Source organism: Acromyrmex echinatior, chromosome 15, assembly GCF_024713525.1.
Source record: "Acromyrmex echinatior isolate Ae372 chromosome 15, ASM2471352v2, whole genome shotgun sequence".
Lineage (NCBI taxonomy): Eukaryota > Metazoa > Arthropoda > Insecta > Hymenoptera > Formicidae > Acromyrmex > Acromyrmex echinatior.
The window spans coordinates 2,557,772-2,579,644 of NC_141866.1; the positions used below are offsets into that span (position 1 = coordinate 2,557,772).

Below are 21,873 nucleotides of genomic sequence, written 5' to 3' on the forward strand. Positions count from 1 at the left end.
GCATTAAGCGCTGCTCGTACGCGCCGGTATTCGCGCGCTGAGTGACTTCACGATAAATCAAGCGAACGTGAATCAAGAGACGAGTTAACAGCATCGCGAAACAAAGGCGCGGTCATCTGTGATTCGGCATTTTCCTTTATCCCAAAGAAAGATGTATAAAGCGTACATTACATTTCGCAGTAAATAACCGACGCTAATGGAGATAGCGCGATCTGATTTTCTATTATTACGGAAGTCTATTCAGATACGTGACTCTCTCTCTTTCTCTCCCCTCCCCCCCTTTCTCTCTCTTTTTTATCGCAGGCAACGATAATGGGCCTCCTACATGCTTTCAACAGCTTTATGCAACAGATTCGCAGGAAATAATTTAACGTATGTAGTTAAGAGGGGTTCTAGATATAAATGGAATAGAACGAAATATATGGGCATACGTCTGTACTGCTTCTTCGTATATCTTACATTCAAATACGATTAACCTTTCGAATTACAGTAATACTGTAATACTATAAATGTACATGCAATAATGCGTGACGAGTTCTGTTGATGCCACGTAATGTATTATGAATGCTGGTATCATTACAAAAGAATGTTTATAAAAAAGTAATTTTTCAATTTTTCGCTCATCCAATGTGTATATATAATGTACATAATATGCGAAATTAATCTGTGCTAAATATGTTTAGCATTTTGCGATTTCTTAAAAATTATCAAGCAATTTTGAAAATTATTGTGTTAATGCATTTATTATTAGCAAAGGATTTTTGTTTACTTCTTTATTATATCTATAATAATAGAGAGTATAATAATAATGATTTATTATATCTACAATAATGCGTTAATATGCCTTGTTTTTCCAATAAACCATTAAGCTTTGCGATAAATAGCGGTTCAATCATTTTCATCATCTCACATAATCGAAAGCGTTTAGTGTTTTGTGTGTTCAGCATTTCATTGCTGTTATTGTCTTTTTGAACGTGCATTTCCTACGCAAAGAAACGGTATGTTTCCTGCATCGGCTTTCTGCGAACTCTTCTCGACAACTAAAGAGCGCGCGAACAAAAACGGTTAGTCACTCAACTACGTTTCGAAAAGCAGTTCTCGGCGCGTTGAAATCCCCATTAAGATAGTATCGTAAAAAAAAGCTATATGCCTACATACCAGTATATCTAATGTTATTCTCTTTGCCAAGACTGGCATAACTAAAGAGGTTAAACACAGGTTTTTTGGTGCCTCAGGCAGAATGATAATCGTTTCTTTATCAACAACTGATAAAAATATTGACTGAAAGAATTATCTTGACATTTCTTTTATATATATATATATATAATAAAAATTCATTATATATTCATTATATATTATTATAATTAATAAATATTTTTAAAATAATTATCAGCTTATTGAAGCATTTGTGCTTACTGGGGCGGTTTCGTCATTTGATGTCTCTAACTTAAATTTACTAAGCAAACACATCATCCACAAAACAATTCTTACCTTCTTCGACGATTGCGGCCTTGATCGTGTGTCTCGTGAAGCGAATGCCGACGACGATCGCGATTCCGTTTCTTCAGACTTCTGCCTTCGCTGCCGTAGATTGGTCCGCCTCGCGTCAAGGTCCCAAAGTCGCTCGACATGAACTTCTCATGATGGTTCATGCTGTTCGATCGTGGACGATCGTAACCATGAGACTTCGCGGAATTACCGTAGTTGATGATCTTTCGGGCGCTGTTGTGCATGTAGCGGCCATGTTCTCTCGGTAGGCTACAGTAAAGGTTTTGCGACGTGTAAATCGTCTTGCCCAAGGATTTATTGTCCCGTCCGTTATCGTCAATATTTGCATTTCCCTTCGAGGAAAACGTGGAGTTAACGTCGTGACTTCCTTTCGAACCGCCACCCAGATGTTCCCGCAACCACTTTCCTATGCCACCACCTCCGCTGTTTCCAGTATGGTTGTCTTGAACACCGTAGGAATCGCCGGTCTTGCTTCTGTAACAGAAAGGACAAAACAAATATTGCTTATGACTGTTACAAGAGCTTAAATTACGCTCGATTACTTTCTTCTTCAGCAAACACGCCCTTTCTTCCCACGCACATTCACAAAGTACGTAGAGATGGAAAACTGCAGCTCTGGTAACTGTCACGTGGCAACGATGAAAGAAACCGCAGCGCGTGTTGCAAGAAGAAAAGACAGCGGAATACGATATTTCAATGGAGAGAAGAAGAAATGAAGCGAATTGCGTTCACGGTATTCGAAGAGAGCGGCATAATAATCGCGCCATGACGGCCTCGGTTCAGTGGTTTTGATTTCAATACCCAGACAGATTGATAGAGAAAGATCATATATGTAACGAGGCGAGAATTAAAAAAAGATACATGATTAGAAAAAAAGAAGAGTCTGGATGAGGAGAAGGGAGACGGGATCGGAAGATGAACGAGTGGCGAATGAATGGTAGACGCCCGCGAGGGAATCAGGGCGAATGCTTTATTGTAATAAGGGCTATGTGGGACGAAACAGCGAGACTGACGGATGAGGGAAGGGCCGGTAGTAGTTAGGACGCGATGACCTTGCCAAGGTTAATGATACTTCTGGCCATCGCCAGTAGAAGCCGCCACCTTCTCGACTTGTACATACGTGTGGCTTCGAGGGTTCTTCTTTATCGATAATTCTGTACTTCTTAGTAACTAGCACTTTCTCAATGTCAATTAATTCCTACTACGTAAGTTCGCGATGCGTATTCGTTACGATCCGCAGGCTTATATCGATGCGTTAAACCAATGAACTTTATCGCAATGCCATCCCGGCACAGCCGGTATAGCAAACTGCGCGCATCGAATTAACGATCGCCATTATAATTTAAATCAATGTCTAACGCGCGCGATTTATATTTAATCGGAGGACCGAAGGGGACGCCTAAAGACTCAATACGAACGAGCGTCGCGCTTTGCGATTCGCCGAGATGCACTTAATTAATTGCAGCGAAATTAATTAGCCGCGTTACGCAGGTTACTTAATTGACCGGCAATATAACGAGTCTTAGACCTTCCTGATAAAGGGACCTCGTCGAAAGTCTAATCGGCAACGAGATCTCGGGGTCCAACGTTAAGGACGAGGAGGAGGAGGTTGGCAGGGGAAGCTGGGTAGCAGTCCTGATGCAGTTTCATGATTCTCGGTGTTATTATCCGGCGTGTTACGCCACTGTATGAAATTCCGGTTTTACCGCCCCCTCCGGCCGTTCGGGTACCCGCTCATCCCCCCTATGCTGTTATCTCTTCGGCTTTTTTTCCCGATGCTCGTTTTTGCCTACCGCCTCGTGAGCCGCGCCCGAACCCGAAAGCAAACGCATTATCACGGAGCAATCGTCTTCTTCTCGGCCAATCAACGACCTCTTTAGGGATCGCACTTTTGGTGGTAACCGGTTGCATTCCCGAATCAAATAAAAACACCTCGCACTTCCTCGCTTAAACGGGAAATAATATTACGAAGCGCATCATACAGCATTTTAAACTGAACTTACAAACATTGTTATTAATCAGTATAACTGATTACGTAAATATGTTGGTATTTTATAAATTATATAAAATACCTTGTTTTTTAACAGTAATAAAATTATAATATATATAAATTTAGATATATTTTATTATACATTATTTTAAAGTAACCTTAAATAATAAGCGGAAAACAATATAGAAAAGTAACAGTCTATTATAATGTCATTAAGTAAATCCACGTCTACATGAAGCAAAATTCAAATCATGCTTTATGTGAATATGATATTTTTGTCCTAATTTTATTAAATGTCATTTTCTTCTCTTTTTTCTCTGCTTTCTCCGTTTAACGTATTTAATTACAGCTTAATCTTCATGATTCACTGATGCGGCGTCACGCTCGTGTTTGCTGAATGCAGCGTACTAAGCAATGCATTTGTATGCACTCTGTTCGCTCCAGAGGTTCGAGTCCTCTTTTTATCGCGTCGTTCTGTCAGCCTCGTGCCATTTTATTCGATGACGTTGTCGGCTATGACGCAAACATGAATCGCAAATGCAGTGTGATTCGCCGATGGTGACTATTGTTTCAAAACGATTGCGCAGCCGTAACAAAACGTTCCAAATTATTTCTGTCTTACGTCAGTTTTGTTTTTTAGCGACATTCAATATCAAATTTTAAGTCAATCAAATAAATAGGTACAAGGAACAACATGTTATATTTAATCTTTTTATTAATAAAATATAATAAAATTATTCCAAAATCTTAATTGCGACTAAATTGTACTAGAGAAACTACTCGGGATAATTTGAGAAATATACGAGAATAGAAGAAATTAAATAAAGATGTATTACAAATTTATTCATGATCCACGCGTATATTTCTAAGGAATATATTTTGCAGACAAATTAGAAATGATGATACGTGTCAAGTAAAAACATGTTCGATTTCATGGAACATCCTGCCAACATTCATCCTGTCTTTTCGTACTTGACTGACCTGAACTCGGGCTGATTCTCTTTCTTTTCTTATTCTTCATTTCACCAGTTCTTTAGCTTTTGCGCGGCTCGTTTCGCGAGTTCCTCGCGTTGTCTTCTTATTTTTCCCTCCTGTCATGCTCGTCCTTTCCCTTCTTCTCGCTGCTGTTTCGTTTCTTCCTTTCCTATATCTTTTTCCTTCCATTTTTTCCTTGTTCTTTCTTTGTTGATATAAACACTTTTCCTTAGTTGTGAGAGAGGGTGTATATTTCTATTTTATCACTTCGTGTCTTTTCTTGCGAAGAGATTCATATATATATATATATGCTATTCTTTATGACTCGATGGTACTCGTGTCTTCTTTATTAGGATAGAGGAATGAATAATTTATCGTATGGCTAATTAATAATCCCACGCACAGACGTGTATATTATTATTCGTTATTAATGTTTTCTTGTGACTAAAAATATATAAATATGAAAATTTGTCGTGCGAGATAAATGTGATGTCCATCACATGTTTAGATTTGATATTTAAATCTGATAATGAAACGTACGTACATATTTGTCGAAATTGATTTTCATAAAAGTATTTCATTTGCATTGGAATAATGTAAAGTATTGATATTTTAAGTTACGTTTGTGCGATTTTAGAAATCTGCTGAATGCACATGATTGTAAATTAAATTTCCACAGAGGAGCTGCGTAATAGAAAAATATCATATTTCCCAAGATTGTTCATTAAAATATCTACAACCTGCTGCTTCTATCTTGACAGAGAAGCCATATATTGATTACTACTAGATGATGTTGCAGTACTTGCAAGTAGGGATGAACGTTGCAGTATATGGGATTAACATTTAGATGAGCGGAATGCTTGCGTCGACTTACGTTGCGCTGTTGCTGCTTCAAGTACAAAGGATTAACATCCTTACAAGCACCCATACGTGTTTTTATGCCGCATCCAACTGAATCATCCTTATACTCATAAACGTCACCGGTTTCTTCCAGTACAAGCCTCTCGACGGAAGTCGGCTCCTCTTGTAGCGAGTTCCGAAACGCGTCGGCTGACTGGTTTCGGCGAAACGATAGCGAAAATCCCCGTCAATATTGATCGTCGTTCTTGTCTTGAAGTCAAAGGTCCTTTGGAGACGATGAGCCTCAGAGCAAACGCTGCGTGACCGCTCTTCTTACTGATCTTTTGAGCGAACGGTCGAATGAGCGAACGCGAGCGTCGTGAAAAAGCAAACGCCGCATCGCGAGGATGCTCAAATACCTGCCGCTTGGTGCCCTCGAAGCATAATACGTGTATTATATGCCGGTGTGCCTGTTCGGCTAAATTCATCTACGGTCCGAAGTTCGTCGGCATCTTTGAACCTTCTGCTGGACGATATCGCGGAAGAGCAGGTACCTGCGAGAGATACGGTTATGCATGTATGCGCAGAACAACGCCCGGTTGGAGAATGCCCCTTTTCCACGTACGGGTTACTCCCAATCGTTTCGGACGGTTATCGATCATGATCATGGAATACACCTTCATAACTTGGCTTTAACGCGACTGTGCACTACGGACTCGTGCGTGGCGCCGCTCATACAGCGCTTATAACTGAAGAAAACGACGAGAGAGGCAGGAAGAATAGAAGATCCCTTATCTGAAGATGAAGTCGAGGCCACATTGGCGTTATTAATGTCGTATCTGTTGTGATAGCCACTGTACGGCGATTTCAAGTACGCCGGAATGCCTGATGATAATAAATACTCTTCAGATTCGTAATTACAGTAGGACGAGTCACGAACTGTCGCTAGTTGGGGACAACTCCGATGTCGCTTTGCTGATTATCTCCGAGGGTCCACTCAGGCGGTCTCGCGCGATGGTAGTTCATTATCATGTCGTATACGGGAGCGTTTATTCAATATCGCCGAACGGGGGTATGCTATAACCCCGCGTCGCACTGTGACCGTGGCATGCATGGCCAATTCGCTATCGAGATTGCCAAGGATCGACGTTATTAACCCATTACCGCCCACCGAATATTGCGTAATTGCGGTACGTAATTCACTAAGCAGGGTAATTCCCATAGTAATGGAATTACGTACATTAATAGGCTTAAATCTTCACCCGGCGGTATCTTACACTCGATGGACTGTTATTGCACCATCCGACGATTAATCAAACCTGATTCTGCGTGTCTCTTCTTCACTCATTCTGTTGGAACTTTTTATTTAGCCTAATATGGCGCACGAGATAAATTGTGCGAAATAACGATGTTTAAATAATCAACATATAATTTTATTTTTAAAAAATTTTTAAAGTCTCTTATATAAAATTTGATGTTCAAAAAATGTTGTAAATTATAGAATATTGGTCATAAAATATACAATCCAATAAAAGGTGTAATATATAAAAACGGGAAAAATTTTAATAAGAGTGTAGTCTTTAAATAAAATGTTTTCATATATAAAAATAAGAGCAATATTAGCAGAAAATATGTCCTTATTTTGGAATTTTAATAAAACTGTATTAAGTAGAGTTAAGTTTAAAATTAAAATTTATAATCATAAATCGTAAAAAGAACACATACTCTGAAAAAAGAAGTGTTTAATTTTAAGATATTAAAATGTTTTATTCTTGTCTTTATTTTTTAAGCACTTAAAGATGTTTTGGTTTTAAACTTTTTCAGTAAACAAAAACACTACTATTTGAATTTAAAACACTATGCGTTTTAAATTCAATCACGTAGTATTTTGTCTATTGAAAAAGTTTAAAACTAAAACAACTTTAAGTATTTAAAAAAAAAAGACAAGGATAAAACACATTTCTTTTTAGGATGCTCTTTGAAGACAAAAAGAAGTTGATAAGAAAATGTTTCTAAAATAAGGACACATCCTTGAAAATCAGTCTAGTCACTCTACCATCATAGTAGAGCTATATCTTAACCAGTAACACGTCTATTCCTTCATCATAGATCTTTCACCATAGAATAAAACGCTTTGAAGAACGATGCAGGATTACGATGATTGCGTTCAATTCGCTGCCATGCCTATGTTTCTCGTGTTCGCCAAGTCAGAGGTCACCAGACTGATTCTATAGCGATTCGTTGTTCTCCAGTTCGTGCTTGCCTTAGTCTAGACAGAAGAACGTATCGCGCGTGACAGCAAAAAATACATACGACGGATGGAAGACGGTTGTGCGACTCGACAAGATCATCCTCGTCATCGGCCGAGTCCCCCGCGATTCTTCTGGGCAAAGGTCACGAGGCAAGGTTTTGTTTAACGGTATCGACTGTCCGTCCATGATGCTAATACCTTTCGCTACACGATCATTACTCCGGCGGTCGAGACACTGATTGGCTCGTTACGTCACACGATCTCACACTAATGATCCCAACAAGGCACCGGATATCTTTGATCGACCAGATCGTTTCGGTGGAATGTGAACGGGCTGTGTCGATTACTCTCGACCGTGAATCATATGAGAAAACCGATCTGATTCTGACTGCGGATCGATATATTTGGCATGGAAAACAAGGCCGCGTCCGTGTCACGTAAAGCTATGGCGATATCTTAAAGTTATTTATGGAGAAGGTAGAGATGATCGGTAGAGATATAATTTTGCCTCGAGTGGATCTAATATAAATCTCGAAATTGATTATAAGGCAGGTTTGCGCAGTGAGTAACTAGTAGCATCGGTATATCGGCCGTCTAGCCTTTTGCTTTGCAGGCTCGCGCAGGATTTGCGAGCATCCTAAGAACGTTAAATAAGTTGCTCCCATTTGTCGATCGTAATACACTTACGAAGGGCCGCTTATTTCCCCTTCGGAAAAATCAAGTGGCATGGGTCTACATTACGAGGGCAGTTCGCTTTGAGCGAAATGCCACATGCATCGCTCGCGGAGCGAGCGAGCCGAGGAATCTCGCAGACCGGTTTGGTAAAACGAAGAGTTTTGAGGAAGATAAACTCTTATTGCTTGTATAATTACAACAAAGTCCGGCATACGTTCCGCAATCAAGAGGAGTGACGATTTAAAGAGGCTAATAATTATTTCTCGGCGACATCCCATTAGTTGTGATTAATCATCTATTTTTTTGAATCATTAGTCATAAAGTCGTACTAAAGATTCCTGAATCCCATGATGGATGGGCGCGGATCGTTAGAAGACATTTTCACGCTGACGATAAAGTACATGAGGTACGTCCTTAAAACGCCGTAACATTCGAAATAATCTTCCAGCCTGTCGTTGCGGTTTTGTATCCCGCAATATAAGTGCGGCCCGCGAATCTCATTTAAGGATCCGAGCAAAGAGTCCGTCACGAGAATTTGCCACGTGTCACTGTGCTACTATATTTTATAACAATGAGTAATAAACCTCAATGATATACGACTGTAGAGCGACCCTTTTTACGTGCGAATGTCAGTTCACGAAGACGACCATGTTCAAGGAGGCAACGGTGCGGTAGTGACGCGTCGGCGGCAGCAACGAAACGAGAACGAAGGAAGCGGCGGTGCAAGAAGAAGGAGGGTTAATGCAGAAAGGGACGGGGTACTTGCGAAGGTGGAAAAAAATGATGGTTGTCCTGCAGCCATGGTAGTCTGTAAAAATGTTTCGCCGTGCAGGCAGCGGCAACAGCGACGATCGCATTTGAATACCGCCTGTCCTTGGCAAGTATTGTCTGCCTTCCTTCTTCTTCTACTTCTTCTACCATTCCCTCAACTTCCTCCCTCCGCCCTTTGCAATCCCCCTCCCTCTTCTTCATTCTCCTTTCTCTTATCTCATTATACATATTCACCGCGTAATATGTGTACCTATAGAGTACACCGCGTCGGGGACTTACCACGTGTTCGCGCTTGCTAAATTGCGGGCTAAGACCTTCGTTTTGCACATTAGCAGGGAACAGTCGTCTAACGACGGCGCTTGATACTGAGAGACCCTGGATCCTTCCATTGGAACGGCAAAAGGATGAAAAGGACTTGAATACTTTGGCGATCACATACATCAGCCATGTTACGAAAAATCGGACGATGAGATCTAACAGGAAGAATCGAATTTCTCAAGACCCTGTTTAAGAGTTTTGGATTCCTTCTTGGAAATCCAAAGGGATCTATTATAATAATAAGGATCTATTATAACATGAAGACCGTGATTGTAAGATGTTACGAGCAGATAATAAAATATCTCCGACATAACTTTCTATTTTCCTTGAAAAACTGTGTCGTCTATTATAAATAAAAAAAAATAGAAGACAAATCTTTCTGATGGACCATAGATAGAATAGACGAGATGTCTTTAAAATTACGTATTTTTCTGGATCCATAAATATTCTTAGTCAAAATAAGACAAATAATATATCTCGATATTAATATTTTTTAATTGCATGCTACTACAAAATTAACAGTTTCGGCTAATCAAATTTCACATGAAAAAATGACAAATTCATTTTTTCGTTAACTTCGAGTAGATATCTTATTTTAATCTAATTAAGTGTTTGAAAAGTAATTAATGTAATATAAAAGTTATATTGAATGTTAAAGAAGGAAGAAGCTGTGCAGAGAAACGCAGGATTACAAATTTTAATTAATAACACATCAATGTTTCGTATTTATGAAAGAATATGTTAAACAAAACATTTTATTTCGATATGTTCTGAAATAGGGGAACAATGTCCACTTGACGCTTATAAGTTCAGATTTCTCGCACGCTCTCGACCCTTCACCGTAATGGAGGTCAGTCGTGGGGTCCGCCATGAGACCGCACGATAATTTATAGACGCGCCCGCGAGGACAAAAGTCGCGGCAAGAGAGCGTCACCATGAGACGGCAACGTGCAATTAGCACAAATGTAAATAAGAAAAGCACAATTTAACACGGACCGGATCATCGCGAGTTATATGCTCTATGTGATGCTCCTCCTTCTCTTCCTCCTTAACAACTTGGCACTCGCGAATTTTATGCGGCATTGCGGCTGCGAGTTTTTCATTGTTCTGATTGTAGGAGGGGCACGCGAGAGATGGGGCAAGGTAGGCGTGCATACATTTACTGTCAAACTATGAATCCGAGAGGCCCTCTTATCGCCGCGTCCTGTAATTACACAGTCGAGGTCGCACTAGTATAAAGCACGAACTTAACGCTTCCGATCTTTCGCGCGCCGTGCACTTTTGAACGATACGACGGGAGTACAAAGTCGGCGAGATTATAGGTACGTGACGTTTCGAAAACCGGCTTGCGGCCTCTCCAAGATTATGGTCCCCTTATGTGCCAGAGGTTGCGACAATCTCGTGCATAGGAAAAAGTTCATCCGGGAGAAGCGAACAAAGTTCGCTCGCGGCGTTGTGAAATTACGTCGCGAGCAAAAATCGCCATATTAAATAAATTGTAAGAGTATTCGTAAGTTCTTATGATTTTGCAATCAGATTCCGGAAAGTCAGATTGTCTCGGTAATTTTATACATAGGACAGACACATGAACTGTATTATTTACTGAATAAGTACGAGCTAGTATAATTTTTTTCTATTTTCCTTATATCGGAAAGATAATTGTACAAGTCAGTAATTGTTAATTATTCGACGTAATACAATATTAAAACGTGCGGCATCGTGATATAAATTTCAAAATTTTACTTTAATAACAATAATTAAATTTCGTGACTCTTGAATGTCTCATTAAAAAGAAGCTCATTAAAACATGCGAATTTTAAAAATCTCGATCTTGGAAAATGTCGATTCTTGCAGCACAATTATCTGTACTTCGCATAATACCTTCTAGTTACCTTAAAGCATCGCCATCGTTTCATAAAAGCACCGTCATCGGAGTCGCCGCCAGATCCGACGATAATGATAACGACATGCAGCCCATAGTGAAAGCGTAATCGCACAAATACAATGCTCGTGGGTGTGTTAGTACGATAGAATGAACGAACGAAGTCGTTCTACGATTTGGAAGCAGCAGTAGCAAAATTTATTTATGAATAAAAGGAAAAGAGAGAGAATATAAAGTATATCTCTTTCCATTTTTCTAAAAATAACATTTGTTGCTCTTATTCCGCGCGAAGAGTGTATTCCTTAGAAATATTTGTGCGCATACACAGGTGAGGCAAGTAGGCATTTACAGCACAGTCTGGACGATTATGTAGTACGTACGCGTATACCGAGGTACTCTTCTTAAGAAGGTCTGACAACACAACACCGAACTACGATACAAAAGCATGCGCCTTATGACACTGTAGTTTACTGGCACTGCATAAGTATATAAGTGCAAGTACACAGTCGAAGAGCGTATAAATGTTTTTATATATAAGATACACGCGTATACGAATATATTTAGACACACACGCACAAATATCATATATATGTATATATATTGTGCGCAAATCCCCGCGCGCACAACTTGACCATTGCTGATTGCTGGCCACGTTGCTCCGGGGTAACCGTGGGCAACCCTACGTGGGCTCGTTATGGTTTCTCCGGCTCGATAATGTTCGATTGAAATGATCCCGCCGTAAACCGTGAAATACGTACCAATCATACTCGTCGGGCACATATGGCGGTATATACATCGCAAGGGGGAACCTAGGAACGCGTGTACAAGCACGTCGACGGAGCCTTGCAACGAGGAATTGAGACTTCAGGCGGTCTACGACGAGGTGGAGATATCTCCACGATGATCGCTCCACCGGGCATACAATTTGACGTTTAAGCCTCGCTTACTGGATATAACGCAGCCCTTTCGATTGAACCTCGCGGAAAGATAAGCCCTTCGTACAGCTGCTACGGGGGAGTAGAGACCCTCCTCTTCTCGGAGAACGGAATGTCTTCGTGACTCGGGTACGATGCTTATCTTGCCCTTTCGCGATATGCGCGAAGGTAATGTTTAATAACGTACGTTTGTGTTTTTAAAAATATACTTCCTTTGTAGGCACAAACAAAACTTGTTACTTTAATTTATTAACAAGTAAACACAATTGTACAATAGCGGATAAGAATTAAGCTTTACTGTCAATAATTAATTTATCTATTGTGTTATGATTGTAAGACATCTTATTTGTGGACTATCACACAATTTAAACATTTTACTTTAACTTTGAAAAGAATTGCAATTGCACAGTTTGGTATAGAATTTTTAGATTGTTTTTAGATTGATATTTTTTTAGATTGTTTTTAGATTGATATTTTTTTCTTGCCAGTAATATATACTTAGAGGATCCATGCATAAGTTCAAATGTGAATTATTCAAGTGAAAAAAAAGAAATTCTTATTTTCTAATCGATCTCAGCAGAGAACCAACAAATTGAAATAACAAATAAAGAGATTTCGTGCCAAGTCAAACTGCTTCTGTCTGAGAGAGAAACTAGTTCCTGTTCCTTATAAAATATTCATCACGTATACTCATTCGAGCTCGCTTCCAGGTCACTAGCACTTAGAACCTAAGATGTAAGTTACATCGCGTTTCACAGCTCCCTCGGCGGATTTCGACCTAGCAGTGGCAGGTTGATTAAGTATATGACAAGCTGGACGTAAAGGAACATGTAGACTCACGCCTGGCGTTGTCTTGTCGGAATAACTTGGGTCTGATCGTGATTTCGTATAGATGCCGCAAACACGATTCAGGAAGCGCCGGATTCGGTGTCGGTAAAAACGAAGGCGCGAGACGAGCGCAAAGGTGAAATTGCGGCATATACAATGGAGACGCGCAGGACTTTGTGCTTGAAAAGTCAATCTTCTATGCGAATCTTGGCTGATTCTCCAGGATTCTTCGTCTCGTGATATGCATTTTACATGCGGTGCTGACAAAAAATACGCGTGAAAGTGAAGCGACGGAATACGATCACGCTTTTATCGCAATTGCGAATAAGTTTCAGCGATTCAGGGTGTATCGCGAACGTGAATCTGCTTAAAGGTGACAAGAAGCGACCGATTTTGCGCGTCAGCGGAACAACGGGGAGTGTAAAACCATGATCAGGAAGTGAAACTCTGGTCAAATAAACATGCTGCAAAGAATAATGTGATCCATATACTTTATCGAGATAATTAATCCTTCGTTAGCCAAGTACAAATTTGCATCTTCTGTCAATAATTCGAATCTTTGAGTTTCAATATGCAGATTTCTATATTTAAAAGCTTTAACAAATTTTTACTATTATAGAAGTCGAATTATATTTTAATTATAATATTTTTTTAATTTAAATTTATTTATGAGGATTCACAATAAAAAAATTAACTTCAAAGTTTACTTTAGGAGAGTTAAATAAAAAAAAAATCAAGAACCAGAATGGAAGAAAAAAGAAATACAAAATGATGAAAACGATCCTCGATTATGAGGTGGTTATCTGTTTAAATGGAATGAATTACCGCTTCCAGAGATCTCCAAAGATCGAATAATGAGATATGTTATTTACCTTCGAATGACTACCTTCTGATATGGAATCTTCGTATCAAAGCTATACAGACATAATATTGACTCTCATTTTCTCGGAGGAATTTTATTTGTTCATAATGCGCTATTATACAATATATTTGTAACAGTAAGACTTCAATAACAAGATAATGGCTTAATTAAGCGTACTCTACTTCGTCAACATATGTTGTATGGATTGAACACTTTGAGAATGATCGCCGTAAGGCACAGGCGTCTCACAGGTCTGTTTTGTACCGTGAATCACATCATAATTGACTGTGATGTAATATGATTTAAGAGCCACTGCCTTCCCTCGATATATAACTTGGTTAAAGTACGTTCATATCAGATGTACAATGTTCATTGGCGGTTTGATTAGTTTTTACTGGCATGCACATCTTTGATGTTAAACGAGCCATAAGAAGTATCTCATGATACAATGCTGTATCAGTTGAGGCGAGTTCACCTAAGTTCAGCATCGATAGAATATAATCCAGCGCTGCTCTATTTCTCGCAAGACCGGCAAAGATAAAGGGAAAGGAGGCGCGATGGCGGCAGCGGAGGAAGAGCTAGAGAAGGTGGGATCCTTTTACACGAGTCGGTTTATATGAGCACCGGGTGGAGCGAAGTTCACGAGGTCGGGTCATACGGACAAACCTAACGCAACGATTATCAGTGCTGAGTTATTAGACTTAGGCTGAAAGGATAGTCGGAGAACGGAGTACGATTCGTCAAGATCTGTCGCGCTGTAAAACTGCGTGGGCGATTATAGTGACACGCGGTAAGTCGCTTCCCTTCCTTCTCCTCTCTGTGATTAGGGAGACCTAAAGCGACGTATCTCAAATCGCAAATCTCTGGAGGTTGCAGTTCTTTTGTTAGCTAATCCCATATATAATTTCACTTTCGCATTCTGAACGTTGCCATATAGAGTCGGCATACGGTAGTACGATAATCTCGTTTTTGCAACGTCCGGTATCTTATAGGAAAAAAGGACAAGAAAGAGAAATGTATACGACTTTATATGTTATGCTAAACTTATGCTATGGTCTACAGTCTACGTGAATTAGACGCGCGGCACAGATGCGGATGATACTTCGAAGATGATGTTTAAGTAGGCGGGTGTTAGAAAGTTTCTGAACGTGCCAGCAATTTGTTCTCCGCGTAACACTCGAGTTCGAACGCGTCTCGTCTTATTCTCATTAAACGATTTACGACGGTCTTTACGTAAGTGTAGGTAGTAACACCTGTTGACTGAAAAAATGCACCTACTGCGATCAATTATACGATCTGTAATAATCGTCGGCTTCCTTCTTACTTCACTCTCGAATTTATCTTCGAACGGACATTTAGTTCAGTCGAACATAAAAAATTACGTTTCTCTTGGTATCATTATAAGCCTACAAACATGATTTAGCGTAAGGTATGATGTAGCGTATTTGTAGTGTGAAAAACATTTATCAGTTGCTACGTTAAAGATGATTTGACTGTACAATATCTACAGCCAAAAAAATCGATTAAAAAGCTAATATTCGCTAATATCAGTCAACAAATCGTAAATACGCGCTAAAATCAATTGCAAAAAAAAAACAAAATGACAAAATGCTTATAATAAAGCTTTATAAAACGAAATCACTATATTTTGTTTCAGATAAATAACTTTTAAACGAGTGAATAAATCCGAATAATCTTTCATATAAATATTTATCAGAATTTTATTAGTACATTTAAAAATTTGATTTAATTCCTTAGTGCTAAGATTTTAACAAATTTGCAAATAAGTATTATAAAACATGATTTTGCATAAAAATCAAGACAAATAAAAAAATAATTTAATAATTAAATAATTTTTGAACTAATGAGAGAATTCTTTGATTAATTATCAAATTAATTTTAACTAGACTTAGAGAAGAACTGGGCAATAGAAACAAAAAATATATGTACGAAAGAATTAAGTAGATGAAAAATCACAAATAGATTGAGGGAGAAGAAACACATGGGAGAGTATTAAAAAAAAACTTCCATAAGAGAAGATTATTCAGAAGGGAAATGTGAAGCGTATTTAAGATCCGGCTCATTTGCCTCCCACGCGGTAGACGAGGATTAAATCTGACTTATTTCATCTCCGACTAATTTGAACGTTTTCAAGCAGCGAAGAGAATAAAAACCTCTTTATGTAATTCTCGCAAGGCTGACCAATCTATCCCACGCAATAAAATCGAGGACGTTGGGAACTGTCCTGTCGAGGGACCCCAAGACTGTAACCGCGCGATATACCGCGGGATTCGCCACATCAGTCCGAGGATTGGTGTTACGTCAGCGACTTGCACGCTCGTTCGTGCAATTTATAACTCCCACTTGTGCTTTCCGAGAGTACGAGATCAAGACGAATCGCACCTCATCCTCTCCTCCGCTTAACCTCCAGCCGTGGCGCCGCGGTTGACCGTGCTTAATAGTTTCTACTTCGCAAGAGAAAGAAGAAACGGAGGAGAGAGAGAGAGAGAGAGAGAGAGAGAGAGAGAGAGAGAGAAAGGGAAAGAGAGTTTCTGTCCCGAGGCTAGGCTATAAATCGCATCGCGGAGCTTATCAGAGTGGGATATTCGTCCGGAGTACCGAGTCCCTTCCTCTCCCCTAGGAATAAAAGAAGCATGGTGGAGACGAAAAAAGGAACAGGAGGAAGACGAAGAAAACGATCGAGAATTCAGACCCGGAGTTTGCCGACCGGAGCGCTCACTGACCCCTGACGGCTCCAACCGAAGCGGACGTCACGAGAAACCTTTACCTTCGTTACCTTGGTAGTATTTAAGGATCTTCTTCAGCGCGCCGTATATACAGCTATGCAGGTACTTAGATCTTTATCCGACATTGCCCGTCATGAAGGGATACTCCACTGAACCTGAAACCTCCTCGAGAACCATTATCGGTTTGCGAGATACCTCCTCCGTAGCGAATCGCCTGTAAAATTGTACTTTGTGCCCTAAGTATGGCGTAATAGGAGACGAACCGATATTAGAATATTCGATCTGCCGATATGTCCTGCACGCGTCATTGAAAATTCGATTGTCACGCGTTGCGATAATCGCCATGGCCACGGCGGTGCGATCAAATCGTTGAACTTCACGCTCGCTTATTCCCAACCCGACTGCGATCGTTAAATGCTATTTTGCGTAATAAATGCGTGAGTAGATCCGAAGAACCGAAGCGACCGACCGCATTAAATCGATGTCTTGTAACGCTCGAGTGACATTCAAAGGTTCCGAATGCGACCACGTCGACAGTGCTGGTTTTAATCGAGATTTCAATACCGAGAGCTCGTTTACCCGCCATTCGGTCTCGTCACTTTCCTTTAAAGACCACCGAAACCATAGTCGAGAACAGACCGGGGTGGGGATCCTTTCGCGATGCTATTTATCACGGTGTTTTCTTCCTTGACGTCTCTCACCGATCCGATCGGTACTGATAACGGTACACTACGACAGAGCACACGTGTAAAAATACCTGCGCACATTATTTAAACGCGCGTCATCGGTGCACTCGCGGCGGCAAACGCAATGCTGCATTTACCAGCGGGGCACTTTAGCATACGTGAACCAATTAATTTCTAGAACTGGCAGGAAGTTAATTACGTTATCGGTCATTACTAGACATTGTTACAAAACGCGCTTGAAGCAAGCCTCGGGGTAGAAGCCGTTTACAAACGGCCAATAGTGGACGGAGATGATAATTCTAATTGTACAATATAGCATGCAAGTCACGAATATTGTTGCACGATGTCTATTCGTGTTGCACGAGCTTACGAAGCGTTTCCTCGGTATTCTCGCTGACTGGAAAGACATAGCGACGAAATGCTGTCGGTACTGATTCTTACCGTATTCCTTGGTATCATCAGCAGCTCCATTGTACGTACCTCACGCACTGATATAGGATATTTCATTGCTAGAAAGGATTTTTAATGGGAGAAATACCTCTCGATATAAAGTTTCGTGAGAACACAAAAGAGATGTTATGTCATGTTACAGGCTCTCGATGAGTACGCCAGCAATCATGGACGAATCATGAATATTTTTTAAGAATCTTCTTTCTCTTCTTTAAGTTAGAAAACTAAACAACGATAGAGTGATTTATTTGAAAATCATATGAAGCAGAGTGTGAATATTGACAATCAATATAAGAATAATGGAAAATATTATACTATTAATTATATGTGTAAAAGTAGTAAACTGTGACTATTACAAAATTATTTTTATTTTACAATAAAATTTTATAGAACTAAATATATATATCGTATATTTAAGATATCACTTCAATTTTTTAATCTGACTTGAACAGAAATAATTTAATTTTTTTAGTCACATTTATATAATATTTATTATTAATTACTTTAATTAATAATATATATTTTATTAATATATTCTTTGTAGAATATTAATTATAACAAAAAATACTTTTTATTTTTTTTATAAAATTTTTTTTAGTATATATGACAAAATGTTTTTTTTTTAGATATTAGATAAGTAATGAAATACTGGACAAAAAAAAAGTCATAAAACTCATAAAACGTTACCAAAGATAATTGCGATACCTCTACGATTACAATCTTAAATCTATAAACAAGCTCAACTGCAATATTTTAGTATAACACGTATTAAAAGCAGTACTGACAGCATTTTTCGTAAAATTAAATAATAAGTTAGTGAATACAATTGCTGGCTTACACGATGCGATATACTATTGTACAATCCTAGCGCAGCGATTTTTCTTATGTGGAATTGTTATTGTGGTCTATCACTTGATATATAGTCAGGTCACGAAAATGGCTAGTCGTGTAGACTTGTGTAGACTTCTCGCGAGGATTTATAACTTGATTACATAAGAGCTCGCGATAGACAATATCACACCGTTTATGAATTTTTCGTGCCTTTCCAGATCTCGAAGATGGATAACGAGGTGCCAAGTTTCATAAGCACATCCTTGCTTATCGACTGCCTGCATCATTGACACAATGTGTGTTGGTGTATACATATGGAGACGTATACAAGATAGTACGAATAGCTCGCGAGAAACCGTCTAAACGTCTTATCAACCTTCATCGGATAATATCGGTACCTGAACCTGAACGTAATGTTTATGAGTAATGGTTCGAGATCGTGGCAGTAAGGTCGACTCCGGTGAACCGTGCAACGGAATTTGAGATTTAGATACAAGAATCGAACTTGCCCCGAACAACCTGCATTGTCGTTACGCATTATAGATCTAGCCCATTTGGTTTTGTCCTTTATTATTCTAATATTCAGCTATTCAATTGTCACATTATGCAAATTTTATTTTCTAGGCACAATACTATTAACTTATCTAAGCTCTACACGTGTATTTTAAGTAAATACATAACCGTGTTAAAGTTTATGATAATAATACTTCTGCATTATGCTCAGTGTATTTGCGTTATTATGTATACAATGTACGTATGCTTTACTTTCAAACAATGCGACATACATATCGTACTTCATACCTTGTAAAAATATTCGCAACTACAGAGTCTCGTCGTAATTATGATGTACATGGAAAAAATGCTGATTTAACCTTCTTTTAATAAATATGCAGATAAATACATTATTCTCTAGTTAAAACATTGTATTACAAACGTATGTGTTATATTATCAAGATTATTGTTCCAAGCACAAATGTAACGGTTTACACATCTCCTCATCCTTAATTAATGACATTGCGAGCACTAATTAGACACGCATCCGTATTACATACATACGATTGCAAAATTAGTCGTGTGAATGTCGGCGTTGATAAAATTATGATAACATGAACGTCTTTTATGGCGCAAATATATTCATCGTATATGGAAGTACAGGATATCATAACGAGTGTATGACACACTGCGTAATAAATATCACGGATGAGAGAGGAAAGTCACATCGGTAATGAAATTTATCGATATGCATCGTCCGAGAGGCGCGAATATTTGTTGCTCGTTTAAATCGAGCGCGTCGCTAGCGAAATTTGCTTGTGTAAAATTTTCTCGCTTGCTCGTTGCTATCCTACATGTATCTGCATACAGGATCTGCATCTCGTGCAGGCATGAAGCTTTGCAAATAACGACAGCAGACTTTATCGAAAGAACAAATAATCTTAATAATCGTGCACGGAGGTGAGTTTGCGATTGGGTCTGGCGTTGTCGAAAGCTGGTCGGAAGGTGTCGATAAGGTCAGACCTTATCGCGAATTCCAATACAACCGATAAACGTTCAAGCGCGAGGAGCCTGATTGCAAGAAGAAACCTGCATCGAAAGGTTCGTAAGTATAGAGATGAGAGGCGGAGAACCGGGGAGGGTGGAAGGGCTCGGAGCCAGCGAAGGTGATTCATTAGTCGTACAACACGGAAGTGTTTGGTCCATGTGGATTCTCGACATGTTCCCGCCTATATGTGTGCGTGTGTACGCGTGTGCGTGCCGGGACCTCCGAGGCCAAAGCGGGCTCTTCGTGGGCCTCTGCGCGCCTTATTATGCGCGACGGGGGCCTCTTGAACGAGCCGGGCGTTTCGACTCGATTCGCCGTTCCCGGCATTAAAAGACAGAATATATTGCGATAATTTTTTCCGTTCAATCGCAGACCGGCCTTCCTTAAACGCGACGTTGTTGCTCCTCTTTCCACGACCGGAGTCATCCACCTCGCCGCAACGAGTACCTCACAGGTGAAACGGATGTGATGGGAGTCGAATACAGCGGTGAATAGAATAGTAGAAGCTTTTCTCGATACTACCACGACCCGTTACCCCCTGTAGCTAATCTAGAATTTATGTCGCCCGTAACTTACTGAGACGCACTTTATTACGTCCGGAATACGAAAATTTCATCTGCCGCGTGACCCTGCGACGACGTTGAGCGGATAACTTGATACGTCTCGTGACGTGAATTCACGATCACGTTAAAAACCCATCTGGTTCTATTAAATGCCCACGATATCGAGTTTTACTTCATATTTGGCACTGAATAGCCTCGTTAAATCGATGTAAATTTCGCCAACAGTTATAATATATTGTATTATAAGCTTTCGATAGCAAGTGTCGGAAGAAGATAATATTTTACTTACAAATACAACAGTACATAAAAATTTAAATTTGCAATTGGCTATATTATCGCAAATTACTTGTATTGAACATGTTTGATAATTTGAACATGCTTGTAAGACCCTCTGGGTCTATTGAATTCACTCAATTATAAATCTCTTCGTCAAAAGCGTCAAATAATTTAATTTTCTTTATATTGCATTTGCTTAGATTATTCTCTTATTATTAAAATATAGGATTATTTAATATTCATTCTTTTTTTAAACAAGATTGATGTTATTTTAATTTTCTTAAAATTAATTAGTACTTTTTAATTAACATAAATTAAATAGGTCTTACTCAGCGTCAATAATCGTGCTGCAAATTGTGAGAGTTAAATTCGAAATGAAAAGACGATATCATTATTATTCATAATTTTTGCAAATTCATATATTTTTAATTAGAAGAGTCACTTATGGCATGGTTGTAGTCATTACTTGTCTCGATATTACCGCGAAATTGTTCCTCAAATTGAAAAATGATAATTACTTCGTCAGAGTATAAGCGAAGTTACCGTCGCGTTGTTGCAGAATGGAATAAACCTGTCCGCTCGTAAGACCACCAGTGTCTCAGATTCCGTCGGAGCGCCTATTACTAATCGCACAGAGTCTTCTCACGCACCGCAAGGACCGCGAATTCTGCAGATTGCCTCCACTTCCTGGTTCATCTCGACTCATTCTCCGCTTGCCGATCAAACGGTATTCCGTCGGTATAATCCGGAGAATCCACCGACCTTCCGCTAGCAGATTACGCGATGACGCCGGGTGTAATAGGTCCCCGGGATTATCTTCGCGAGTGAAACATCTTCCAACCGAAGGCATCCACCAGTTTTCAAGCGCGATCATTTCGGCGCGACTTGCCGGATAATAATCGGTCGATTAGCCTTATCACACCCGGAAATACAACTTGGATTTG

General features: G+C 39.5%; 1 protein-coding gene across 1 annotated transcript in view; it reads right to left on the reverse strand.

The window, feature by feature from the left end:
• The window catches only part of LOC147907199 (uncharacterized), a 76,227-nt gene that overhangs the window by 51,626 nt on the left and 2,728 nt on the right, over window positions 1–21,873 (reverse strand). Inside the window, exon 2 of the mRNA XM_087413717.1 lies at window positions 1,492–1,983. Within this exon, the coding sequence (XP_087269843.1) occupies window positions 1,492–1,983 (492 nt within the window). The remainder of the gene's footprint in view (window positions 1–1,491; window positions 1,984–21,873) is intronic.